Source organism: Solanum stenotomum, chromosome 8 (assembly GCF_019186545.1).
Source record: "Solanum stenotomum isolate F172 chromosome 8, ASM1918654v1, whole genome shotgun sequence".
Lineage (NCBI taxonomy): Eukaryota > Viridiplantae > Streptophyta > Magnoliopsida > Solanales > Solanaceae > Solanum > Solanum stenotomum.
The window spans coordinates 53,810,368-53,823,486 of NC_064289.1; the positions used below are offsets into that span (position 1 = coordinate 53,810,368).

The following is a 13,119-nucleotide window of genomic DNA, read 5'->3' on the forward strand; positions in this document are numbered from 1 at the left end:
ATATCCAGGCCAACCTGAGAAGAGAATCTCAGTATTCTTTCCCCAGAAAAATGTCATATGCATCATGTGATGGTGGTTCTTCATCATCATCCCGCTGTATGAAATATTTAAAATCAGAAAATTAAAGGACATTTTAGTATTGTTCATTGGATTGAATCGAAATAAAAGATTACATCATTATTCATGGAGATTTAAATGAAATATTTTTTTGTTTAAAAAAATGTTATTTTTACTTATAATAGATTCTAATTTTTTTTAAAAAAATTAAAAATACATTTTTGCAATTACTATAGATACTAGATTTGAAAGGAAAGTAAATATTCTAGAATATTCTCGAATCGTAAAAAAATATATTCTATTTTTAATACAAATCATAAAGTAAAAGAAAAGTAAAATTTAATACCCGCCTCCTCCAGTGGCGTTGTTCATGATGGTTGACGATGATAGTGGAGGCGGCCCCATAGCCATTCCATGCATGTGGCCGTCGTTGTTCATCTCTCTTTTTTTTCTTTTTTTCTTCCCTAATTTTTTATTTTTGTATGTGGAATTAAGGAGATTTATATAAGAAAAAAAAGGAGACTGATATTTATAGGAACTTGTAATTATTGATAGTACATTGTAGTAAGCGTACTTCTTTTTAAAGTACAAAATTAACATAAATGATAAGAATTTAAAAAAGGAGATTGATTTTCCCTTAATTAATAAAGAAGGACAATTTTAAGTTTTTTTTTTAAAATAAAAATAATCCAAGTTTAAGTTTGTAACGTTAAAGCCCTATTTAGTTTTGTAATACTACACTTATTTCCATTTTTTCCTTCGTAAAAATAACTTTAAAACTATTTAATATTAATACAAAATAATTGCAATTTGACAATTGTTTCATTCAAATATTGAGTTAATATCTCAAAAGGTCACTCAATTTTCAAAATTTATCTAGTAAAGTCATTGAATTTTGTTTTTTATTAATAAAACTATAAAGAATCAAAATTGCTCCTGAACTATGAGAAATAGACTACTTAAACCCTCTGTTACATTTTGGGACAAAAAATGCCCCCGTCGTTATTCCAATAGACCACAAATGCCCTTAAGAAGTAACAACCCATTTAGCAAGCTACGTGAAACTAATCCTTCTACCTAAGGATTGCCAACTAGGATTCCCACTAAATTATGGGTCACTAATTTGGAAGCTATTATCAGTGTTTTAAAAGGCGGGACCGTGAGGCCATACATTTTATGTAGTATGGGCGAGGCATAAGCCCCGAGACACGGGGCGTAAGTCCCATGAATCTACGGGGTGTACATCTCATGTATATTCAATTTTATAATTTTATTACTAAGAAAATAAGTCAAAGTAAAACTTTTAATGATTTTACAAATAAATTTTAATAAATAACCAATAAAATAGAAAAATACATTATAATTATTATTTGAGAAAAATATTAATAATCAATAATATAGATTTTTTTATATATATAATTACTATTTGAGAAAGGTAACAATTAACAACACAGAAAATGACAATAGACAAAATAATCTTTGAAATGAAATCACCATCCATTTATGTATTTACTAGTCCTTTCCACCCTCAATTAATATTGGACAAATTACTTAATTACACTCCTTTACTTACCTTAATATCCATTTATCTCTATTTATTTCAAAATTTTCAAAAATTCCTTATTTCCCCCAATTAATAAAATCTGTAAGATACATAAAGATTTCTCACCTTTTTTACAGTCAATACATGTGTATCCCGTGTACAACGCTATGTATCCCGCATATATCTTGTGCACAACACTATGTATCCCGCTTGTGGAATGTATCAAACGCTATGTATCCCGTGCACAACGCTATGTATCCCGTGGACAACGCTATGTATCCCGCTATGTATCCCATGCACAACGCTATGTATCCGGCTATGTGGAATGTATCAAACCTAATGTATCCCGTGCACAATGCTATGTATCCAGCAAACATCATTTTTAAAGGATTTTTGATAAATAGAAAACTAGAAGGGATAGGATGTTATTTAGTATTATAATATGTGGTTTCTATAATTTATACATTAATATTTGCACTGCTTATTGCTTATATATTTTAAAGAAGAAGAAGGATGAAAAATGTAAAGTAATGAAAAAAGTGAATAAAGTTATATCATAAACATAGTGTGCTATGGAACTCTATCCTATCAATTTCAAACATGCTTATCTAAAAAATTATTTATAGCAATGTTATTTTCTATTAGAGTTTATTTATACATTTTTTTTTAGAAAATATCACTACAACATGAAAATGCATGATATAATAAAATATAAATATCATTACAAAACAATAAAAAATACGATTTATAACAAAAATGGTTCAAAAATAAAATAAAATAAAATTAACGTTCTGGGCGTACATTTTTACGCCCACGACTTACGTTTTTACGTTCAGGACTTACAACCCAAATTCTAGAACTTACGTCTTATGGATCTACGCTTTCAATTTGCCTCCGAAGCGTTTTTGGTACTCCCCTCCTCAAAAGACTCTTCTGGAACTCGTCCCAAAAACGTTTTTGAAAACATTGACTATTATATGTAGTAATATTGATAATTCTTAATTTCTTAAAATAATCTATTGGTTTTTTTTATCTATTCCGAATGTTAGAATTGTCCATAAGTTTCCAATATTAACTTCAATAATATAGTGCTAACTAAATGATCCATGATTTAGGGAGATTCCTAGTTGGCAACGTTTAGGTGGATGGATTAGTCCTACATGACTTGCTACATCATTAAAAATTTGGATTGTTAAATCTTGAAGGTATTTCTAATCTCTTGAAATAACAGAAGGGGCATTTTTTATCCCAAAATATTACGGAGGGTATAAATGGTCTATTTCATATAGTTTGGGAGGGAGGGGGGGGGGAGATTTTTGACCCTTTTCTGTAATTAAATCATTCAACTTAGACCTTTATATTAATAAAATCATCCAACTAAGTTTATCATTAAAATAAATACTGACATGACTAATTAATCTTTTTTTCGTTATGTAACATGGATCCCACAAATAAGTAAAATTAAAGAAAGCTCATTAAGAAGGATTTAATTGATACAAATGCCTATGTTAAGTAATTTTATTAATATCAAACAAAGTTCAATAATTTCACTAATAAATTCTTATAGTTAAGTAATCTTTTGAAATATTAACTCAATTTTAGAATTGCACATTGTCAAATTGCAATTATTTTGTATTAATATCAAACAGTTTTAAAGGTATTTTTACAAAGAAAAATAAAAAATGGAAATAAGTGTAGTAATACAAACTAAATAGGACCTAATGTTACAAACTTAAACTTGTATTTTTTTTAAAAAAATTGTCCTTCATTATTAATTAAGAGAAAACCAATCTCCTTCATAAAAATTCCACCATTTATGTTAGTTTTGTACTTGAAAATGAAGTACATTTACTATCGAGTTGAACTTTCTAATAATTGAAAAAGGAGTTCTCAACATTAATTTATGAGGAATGTTGAAAAAACAACATTTTGATTGGAAAAGTCTCCAAAACCAAATATATGACAAAAATCTTCTTTATATATACTCCATTCATTTTAAAATACTTATCCATATTAAAAATATTTGCCTTAAAATACTTGTTATTTTAGAAGTTTAATTTTTTCTTAACAATAATTATTCTTGAAAATTGTCAACATCTCAATGATATACGACACATAAATAGAATAATATTAAATGAAAAAGTTTATATCTTATGACATATATAAATTAGGTAAAATATTCTAACATAAATCCTAATTAATATTTGGGAAAAGGGTTAAAAATACCCTTCAACTTTGTTTTATTGGTTGACTATTCTCTTAACGTTAAAGTGAAGTTATTTTTACCCTTGTTGTTACTTATTTCATCATATATACCCCTCATTTGACGGAAAGCCCCAAATTAACTAAAATTAACTCGAATCTTAAAAAAAGGACTTGTTACCCATTTTTAAACCCATGCCCGACCCTCTAACACTTAACCCAAGAGATGAACAAAGGGAAAATAGGGGAGGAAGAAGCAATATCTTCAGCCTTTGTTTTCCCATTTTTCCGACCAGCCTCTCCTCTCTACGCTACTGTCCTGCCACCAAACAACCACCCCTAAACGACCCCATTTTTTCCATTTTCACAGTCACCATCACCCACTTTTTGGCCGGCGACCAAACCCACCTGAAACCAGCCCACTCCGGTGGAAAACAATCCGTAAACCACCTCACAACCATACGCCAACTCCGGCGAACTAGACCACCCTTTACTGCCTCTTTTCTCCAGCCAAAATGTCACCAGAAAATACCCAAATCGACCCCACTGGTCGACTTCCCTCAACCCATCTTCCTTCTCCAACTAGAAACTCTGGTGAACCACATCGGAAACACCTCCAAACAACCACCACTCATTCCAAATCGCCGGAAATCACCACCCCAAAACAACCCTTTCCGCTGCCGCCTCATCGACACGGAAAAACCACCGCGAACATCCTCAATTCCATGAGCTCGTGAAAACCAACAGCAACAAGCAACCACCATCGTTGCTGCTTCTCTTCCCCTTCCCTTTCACGATTTTGTTTGTTTTGCAGATCTGCATTTTCAGCAAATCAGAACTCATCAGCCCTCCAGCTTCGACAACAACAATCAACTCCGTCAAAAATTACTTTCTTTTATTGTTTTGCTCTTTTTGTTGTTATATTTTATTGCATTTCAGGTGAATGATTTGACTCTCATTTCAAACTCCGACCATCTTATTGATTTTTAATAATTTTTAGTTATTAATAATTTTTGGGTGAACATTGTTCTGTCTTTCAATTTGTGTTATTCCAAATGTGACAATATTAAGCACTATATATATTTGGTGTGCTTTGTTTTATTAATTCCCATGTTTAAAATGAAATGATGAAATTGTTCAAAAAAAAAATCGAGTAAAGTATGTCCGACGATTTCAACAGTAAGTGTTTTAATGGTGGAAGGAGATGAAGAAGATTAAACAAATGGGTTTGGGGTGTTAATTGAGTATGAATTAATTTGGTTTAGTGGGTCGGGTCGAGTTTGGATTAAAAGAGAAACAAGTCATTTTAATTGAAATTGGGTAATTTTGATTGATTTGGGGCTTTCCGTCAAATGAGGAGTATATATGGTGAAATTAGTAACGGCAAGGGTAAAAATAACTTCACTTCAACGATAAGGGCATAGTCAACCAATAAAATAAAGTTGAGGGGTATTTTTGACCCTTTTCCCTTAATATTTTGTTAAAAAAATCATGTAAGTAAAAAATACGATTGAATATTTGAGATGAAAAGTGTACTCTAAATATGATTAAAAAAATAATTACCAGCACTGAATATTAATACCTAGAACCATTTTAATGACCAACCTCTCGATCGTCTTATTAATTTACTACAAATTATGAACTCATGGATTAATTCAACCTCAAATACATTTTATATTATACTTTTTCCATTTCAATTTATCTTGTCCTATTTATTTTTTTTATATATATATATTTTTGATAAATAAATATTTTATTACCAAACAGAAGTTTAGAGCTCAAAAAGCGAGAAAAGACGAAAAGAAACTAATGGATGGATCGAATACAATGAATAACCTTCCATTTCCTAAACATCTACCGACATCTTTAGCTTGGATAGTAATTCAAGATCGTCAGGTATTTAGTTAATTTATTTTGAGACAAACTCTGAAATATACATCTTGAGTTATTCTCTTCACAAGGACTGATGCTTTTCTTCTTTTTCCTTAAAAAATAATTTGATTCCTCTCTTACCACATATAATAGATGCAGCTTTGTTACGGCAATTTTATACATTGTTGTTGCATCACTATTCCCATTATAATGATCCACCACCAATGCAAGTTCTTCTTCTCATGTTTTTGCTTGTCTTATAGGTCTAGTCATTATAGTAGATTGTTCCACACTGATGCTAAGACAGAGTACTGAAAGAAAGGGTGTGAGATTGATTCATTCTCCGATTCACACAAAGGGCATATTGGAATAACACTCATTCCCCAGTTGATCTTTTTATCCTTCGTGTACAACCTTCTATGAGCAACCTTTTTGGGGCAGAAGGGGTATTGCAAATTAACTTCTCCCATCTTACTTTTGAAAACACTCTTTGCACCAATTGGTACATCTTTTTTACTAATTATAAGAAATAGTGCAATCTTTGGAATTGATATTCTGCCTAACTAGCAATCTTTGGAATTGATATTTAGCTTTGAAAATCTTCTTAACAAGCCAAGATGCTTGTTTTATATTGGAATTGTCCTTCTTTACTTTTTAGTTTGTTTCAAAAGAGAACACATGTGTTTAAAATCATAGGATTAATTAAAGACATTTAGATATATTTGACATATCTTTATAACTTATGATCTTAAATTTCATGTCAAATCAAAATAAGACAAACAAATTGAAATGAAACATGTATAAAAGTATTTTACTTAATGAACAAGATAAATTAAACTAATGTGAATACATGTATTCCATTAATAAAATTTATCAAAAGCAACAACTCAAATGAGGATTTCTTTAAAACCCTACTTCCAAAAACAAAAAACCCTAACAAGCGTCCAACAATAGCAACCAAGAAAACACCAACATTGAAAGACATAACAGCCAACGTAACAACATAACCTAAGCCAATTCTCAAACTATACAAAGTTGTCTGAAGAAGTCCAACTCTCACATGATTAACATTATTATCCCCTTTAATATAATTGCTATGAGAGAGAAATTCGACGAAAATCGCCATGAAAAAAACAAAAACAAGTCCCAAAATGTACATGCCCAAATTATTGTATCCAGACCAACTTGAGAAGAGAATCTCAGTATTCTTTCCCCAGAAAAACGTCTCGTGCATCATCATGTGACGATGGTTCATCGTCACCTTGCCATCTCCTGTGCCATTCTATGCATGTGGCCGCCGTTGTTCATTTTTCTTTCCTCTCCTAATTCTTGATTTTTGTTGATGAATTAGGAGAGGAGAATGAGAGTTATGAGGTATTTAAGTAAGCAACAAAATGATTAGTAGTACATTGTAGTAAATGTACTTTTTTTCTAGTACAAAATTAAAGGATGAGGCATAATTAAATGGTAGAGTTGTAAAATTAGATTCTTCAAATTTGGTTCCTCAGAAACTTTCCTTCTCGTTTAATTTAGTTAGAATAATTGTCTCATTTGTTTCATTGTTCTTTAGATAATTATAAAAAAAATACGTTTAAAGTATCATGTTTTTGCGAGTTTTATATCTGAACTATTAATATTTGTGTTTTTATCTGAATTATTACAAACCATTATCAAAACACATCTTGAATATGACTAGACCAAGTATTTAATATAATCGCCAAAAGGCACTTGACAACTTATTTTTTCCATAAAATTTTGTCCACATGGTAACTGACTCATTAATTTCGAGGTGAGTTTTGATAAATAATTGGTGATCGTTCATGTAAAAATCACAAATATATGATAATTCAAATTAGAAATTCGCAAAAAAGTGATACTTCAGGTGTGTTTTTGAATATTTTCTAATCGAAAAATGGCTTAAGATACCCTCGAAGTATTGAAAATGGTACAAAACTGTCCCCCATCCACCATGAGGCGAATCCAGTATTTCAAAAAAATGGGTGCACCATAGCTTTAAAGATAAGATCTAAAAATTTATAATAACAATAACTCAGTGAACAAAAGATAAAAAAAATACATTACCACAGTTTACAATTGTACTCAGCGAGACTTCATATTTTGTAAACAATCTATAGTAGCATTATTACTTACATTTTCAATTATCTTTTGCTCAATCTTACAAACTAAACAACCATTCGAAACTTCTTCACCGATGCTATTACGTAGATCATTTTTGATGAACTTCATTGAGGAGAAATGTTACTTCCACACTTGTAGTAGCAACAAGCAAAATCAAAGTCAGCTTTACAAGTAAATAAACAAGAGACCAAGTTTGATCCAATTTTATTCGTACCATCATCATAGCAAGTTCTTTAATCCCCTTCAAGTTGAGAAACTTGCTATCACACTCTCGAGCGTAGACAATGAAACTGTCAAGCTGATAACTGTGATCTCGAAGTTGACTATCACCAAACTCACTTTTGTAATATTTGGCCAACTTCATGATTCTGCTCTTACTAAAATTAACAAATGAATCAACCGGAATCAAATTATACATACCAAGGAGTAAGTCACTAGTCATAACATCAAAACGATTATTGAGCTCATCGAGTTGCAAATCAATAACTGCATAAAACACTTCCACACGAGAGTGATGTAAATATGAAACTTCATATTTCTTACGCTTCGATCTTGGATAGTCTTCAGTCATTTCAGGAATCAAAATATCATGTTTACCACAAAATGAATAAACCTCATCCGTTAAAGGCTCCAAACTACTCTCTCTCATTGTTTGTGATCTTCTCTTTGAAAGATTAAGTAATCCCATAACATTGACGATATCTTCACCTTTTTTTAAAAGCTTTGTTCAATTCATTTGTAAGAAGCAACATCTTGAACATCAAATGCAACACAAAGATAAATTCAAATTCTTAAATTTTATCTCAAAGGATTCTTGCTGCAAGTTTATCAAGATTATGTGGAGAATTTTCTTTCATATCTTTAAACACATTAACAATTGAAGAAAATATAATCATGAAAATTTTCAAGGTCTAGAAATGGATCCCCAACGAGTATCACCTAGTCGTTGGAGGCCACATTCTTGATTTAATCCTTGCCCAGTAAAAATTTCTCCATATTTAAGTATCCAACTTCTCAACTTGGTGTTCTCGAAGTAAGTCCCTGTATTTAAAAGATGTTTCATTAGTATTCAAAACATTAGTGACAACATAAAAGAAATTCTTTACATCCGGATGCTTTTTAGAATGAGCCACAAGCACCAATTGCAATTGGTGAGCAAAACAATGAATATAATGTGCAGACAGAGCATCTTGCAAAATCAAAGACTTTAGGTCATTTGTTTCTTCTTGCATATTATTAGCTCCATCATAACTTTGTCCACAGAGTCTTGATAGGCTTAGCGAGTGATCCAAAAGTAAAGTGTAAATTACTTTTTGCAATAATTTTTCCGAACACTACTCAAAAAGTTTTCTACCAGATCAACTCTCTATTTTTGTTTACACAAATTAGTGTCATTTGCTCTTTATGTGAAATGTCCTTTGACTCATCAACTAGCATTTCAAAATAATCACCATCCAAGTCTTTGATGATAACTTTAATTGTTTCTTTAGTACAAGCATCCACAATCTCTTTTTGAATTGTCGAATAAATTATCATATCATTTTTGGAGCATATTGTGATATTACCTTTTCCACATCCAAACGATTAACTCCATGAAATTTCAAAAGTTCAAGAGAAAGACCTTTGTAATCAGAATCTTCACTCTCATCATGACCACAAAATGGTAATCCGATTCTTAGGAGAAATCTTACCACATAGATTGAAGCATTTAAGTGAATTTGATAATCACTTTTTGTTTTTTCACTTTGCTTGTGAAGAGAAGATTGAATCTATTGACGTTGATTCACAAAATCAAGCATCCTATTCAAACATTTGCTATGAATACTATTTACCTCACCAACATGCAATCGAATTTTTTCCGTACCATAATTCCAATTTCTAAAGCCATCTTGTGTAAATGATTTACCCGCATAATTGCCATGACTTTTAAATTCATTCTTGAAGAGATAACAACACAAACAAAATATAGCATCAATATTTATGCTATATTTCAACCAAGCAGAATTTGGAGCATTAAACCACTCGGGATCAAATTGGCGATTTCGAGTCTCAAATGTTGTTTTAGGATATTCACGAAGTTTTGGTTGATAAGGCCCCATCAAAATAAAATGTCTGCTCACAACATCTTGTATATTGAAATCATATTCAAAGATGGGTTTACTTTCTTCGGGATCCCGTTTAAGAGATCCAACACCAATAATACAATCAGCATTTGAAGAAGAATGTGTAATTGTCTCTCTTTTAGCTTATGGAGCTACATGTGAACTAACATATGGACCGCTACTAGAATGTATTTGCTTAATCAAGAATTTATCCATTTAGATATTCAAGGATTTATGTTCCTACAAATTTAAATTACTGTTCAACTTAGTCACAAATTTAACTTGCAAATTTAAAATAAAATAAGAGAATCACATACCTTTCACAATAAAAAAATAAGAGAATTACACCATTGGAAATTCAAACAAAATAGAGGAGTCACAACCCTTGCAAATCTAAATAAAATAGAGGAATCACACCCCTTTCACATTTAAAAATAAGAAAATCACACATTCCTAATAAAAAAGAGGACTCACACCTCTTTTGTATTCGCAATCACATATTCATAATAAAGAAGAGGAATCACACCCCTTTCACAATTAAAAAAAAAGGAATCACACCCTTCAAAATTAATAATAATACTAATTAAAAAAACTCATTTCTTACAAGTTATATCCGCAACATATGTAAGTTTGAGATAACCAATTCATTAGCTCTTGATGATTTCTTATTATAAGTAATGACAAAGATTTTTTTTAGGAAACCCTAAAATTAAAATCATGTATTTAATTTTTTTTATTTTGTTAGTTTGTTTATTAAAAAGAGAAATCATGAACTAAAAAGAATTTTACCTTAAATCTTGACAATGATGATTTCCTAGATTATTAATGACTTGAAGTTGGAGACTTGAAGCTTCTTTGCGTAGAAAATAAAAGGCAAAATTTAAAGAGAGAAAAAATATTGTTGGAACTTAGAAAATGCGAAATGGTGTTAGCTGGGATAAAACTGGAGACCTTAGTGTTGAAAATAATCCCTCAGACCAGTGAACCATCTACCAATTTTGAGAAAGATGGGTTCCTCCAGCTAGTATTTAATATATCCTTTAGTAATTATACAAGTAATATATCGAGTTTAGTCGGATGACCATGGGTTCCGATAACCCAAATTTAATACATAAATTCACCCATGCATCCACCTTTGGATCCAATTTTGACCACTTCTTTAACATACTATTATTTAAAACTATTAAATATTTTTTTAAAATTATGTTTCACTCAACCATTGATTATAATTTAATAATTTAATATAGTTTATACACCCACCTATTACTCGTGAGAAAGTCGAATAGACATTCTTTTTTCAATCAAAATTGTTGTATCTAAAGTATGTTTTCAAATCAACATTCTATTTTTAATCATGTATGAGATAAATGTTCAATTTGAGTAAAATAAGAAGAGGAAGCATGATAGACCGTCAACGCAAAAGAGATGAATACATATGTAATTACTTAATATCCAAAAAAAAATTTATTTCAACACTTAAATTGAAATATTGACAGCATGTTATTAAAATCATGATTTCACAAGATTTTTTTTTGTGTATTTCAACATGAATAGTATGTCTAGCATTTGAAAGTTAAGGCCAAAGTTTATTCTTAACAAAAGAGGATGAATGTCCAACATGTCCTAGTTAGCATCCTTGTTATCTATCCCATAGACTGCATCTTTGGTGTGGCACTTCCATGACTCGGTCATTATCAATTGCTCAATAGCTTATCACCAAAGGATGTAGTGCAGCGGATGGAGTTGTTCCTCCCTTAATTAGAGGTCTTTGGTTCGAGCCCTGGTATGGAAAAATCATTGGTAGGGAGCGCTTCCTTCCGAATGGGGTCCTAGGCGGCGCGAATCCAGAATAGTTGGGCGGCGCTAATGTGGATACCGAACGCCGGATAGAAAATCAAAAAACAATTGTTCAATAGCTTTCTCCATCTTGGTATCAGAGCTAGATGTAAGATAATATCTTAGATGATCACTCAACTTCGAATAGTTTACTTAAAAAGTCACTTAATTTTGTTTTATAACCCAAAAGTTACTATACTAATTAGGATGATTCACTTAAAAAGTCACTCAACTTTTATTTTATAGCCCAATATTCAAACTTAAAATGTTCACCTAATACTCTCGCCACCGATGAGATTAGAGTTTCGAGCACTAAGCGTATCCAACAACAAAGAAGGAAAAAGATTGAATGTTGGAGTTCCCAAGCATTTGGCAATCTAGTAGAAAATCAAAGTTTCTCATAAACCTGGTCTAAGAGGGTGTTTGGATAAAAAAAAATTAAAGTGACTTAAAAGTCAAAAGCCAAAAATAGGTAGCTATCTACATCTGACTTCCGACTTCTTCTTTTTTGTACTTTTTAAGCTTAAAGTTATGTCTTTGCCAAACATCTCTANAAATCATGATTTCACAAGAATATTTTTTATATTTCAACATGAATATTATGTGTAGCATTTGAAAGTTTATTCTTAACAAAAAAAAGGATGTTTGTCCAACATGTCCTAGTTAGCATTCTTGTAATCTATCTCATAGGTTGTATCTTGAGTGCCAAACAAGCGAGTAGAGTCGAATATAAGTCGATCTAAAATGAGTTAAATAAAAATGAATAAAGTACTCGACTCGACTCACATTTTAAATGAATAAAAACGAGTTACCCAATGGATAAATATGGGTACCCATATTATAGTAGAGATCTTGTTAAAAACTTTAAAAATAAAATCTTTTTAAATTTTTTATCACTCCACCCTCCCTACCAGCCCCCTGCCCCCCTATCCCAAAAAAATGTAAATTTTTTTTTTTATTAAAAAAAATTGATTTTTTAAAAAGTTTTTTTTTTCACCCAATCACCCTACCACCCCACCCCCCACGACCCCATCCCAAAAAAATGTAAAAAATAAATAAATTTTTTTATTAAAAAAAAAAACTAAAAAAGACTTTTTTACCACACCACCCCCTACCCCCTACCACACCCCATCCAAAAAAAAATGTAAAATTTTTATAAAAAAATATTTTTTTAAAAAAGCTTTTTTTACCACCCACCCCTAATCACTTTTCTTTCTTTTATGAATGAACATCTTTTACCACTTTATCCATTTAACTACCACTTTTAAATGGATAATGATTATTATTCATTTTTACCCATTTTTAATTGAGTTGGGTACCCAACCCATTTAAAATGGGTAAATATGAGTGGATACTCATATAAATTAC

At 30.9% G+C, this 13,119-nt stretch overlaps 1 protein-coding gene across 2 annotated transcripts in view; it reads right to left on the minus strand.

The window, feature by feature from the left end:
- Window positions 1-13,119, minus strand: part of LOC125872763 (copper transporter 6-like) — a 73,243-nt gene that overhangs the window by 411 nt on the left and 59,713 nt on the right. Inside the window, exons 1-3 of one of the 2 annotated variants that reach the window (XM_049553546.1) lie at window positions 6,999-7,008; window positions 404-524; window positions 1-94 (exon numbers count right to left, since the gene is read on the minus strand). The exon at window positions 1-94 is cut by the window's left edge and continues 411 nt beyond it. In XM_049553546.1, coding sequence (XP_049409503.1) covers window positions 1-94; window positions 404-495 — 186 coding nt within the window. In that variant the 5' untranslated portion in view covers window positions 496-524; window positions 6,999-7,008. Of the gene's footprint in view, window positions 95-403; window positions 525-6,998; window positions 7,009-13,119 lie in introns of those variants that run through there. The other variant, XM_049553547.1, reaches the window with a different exon arrangement.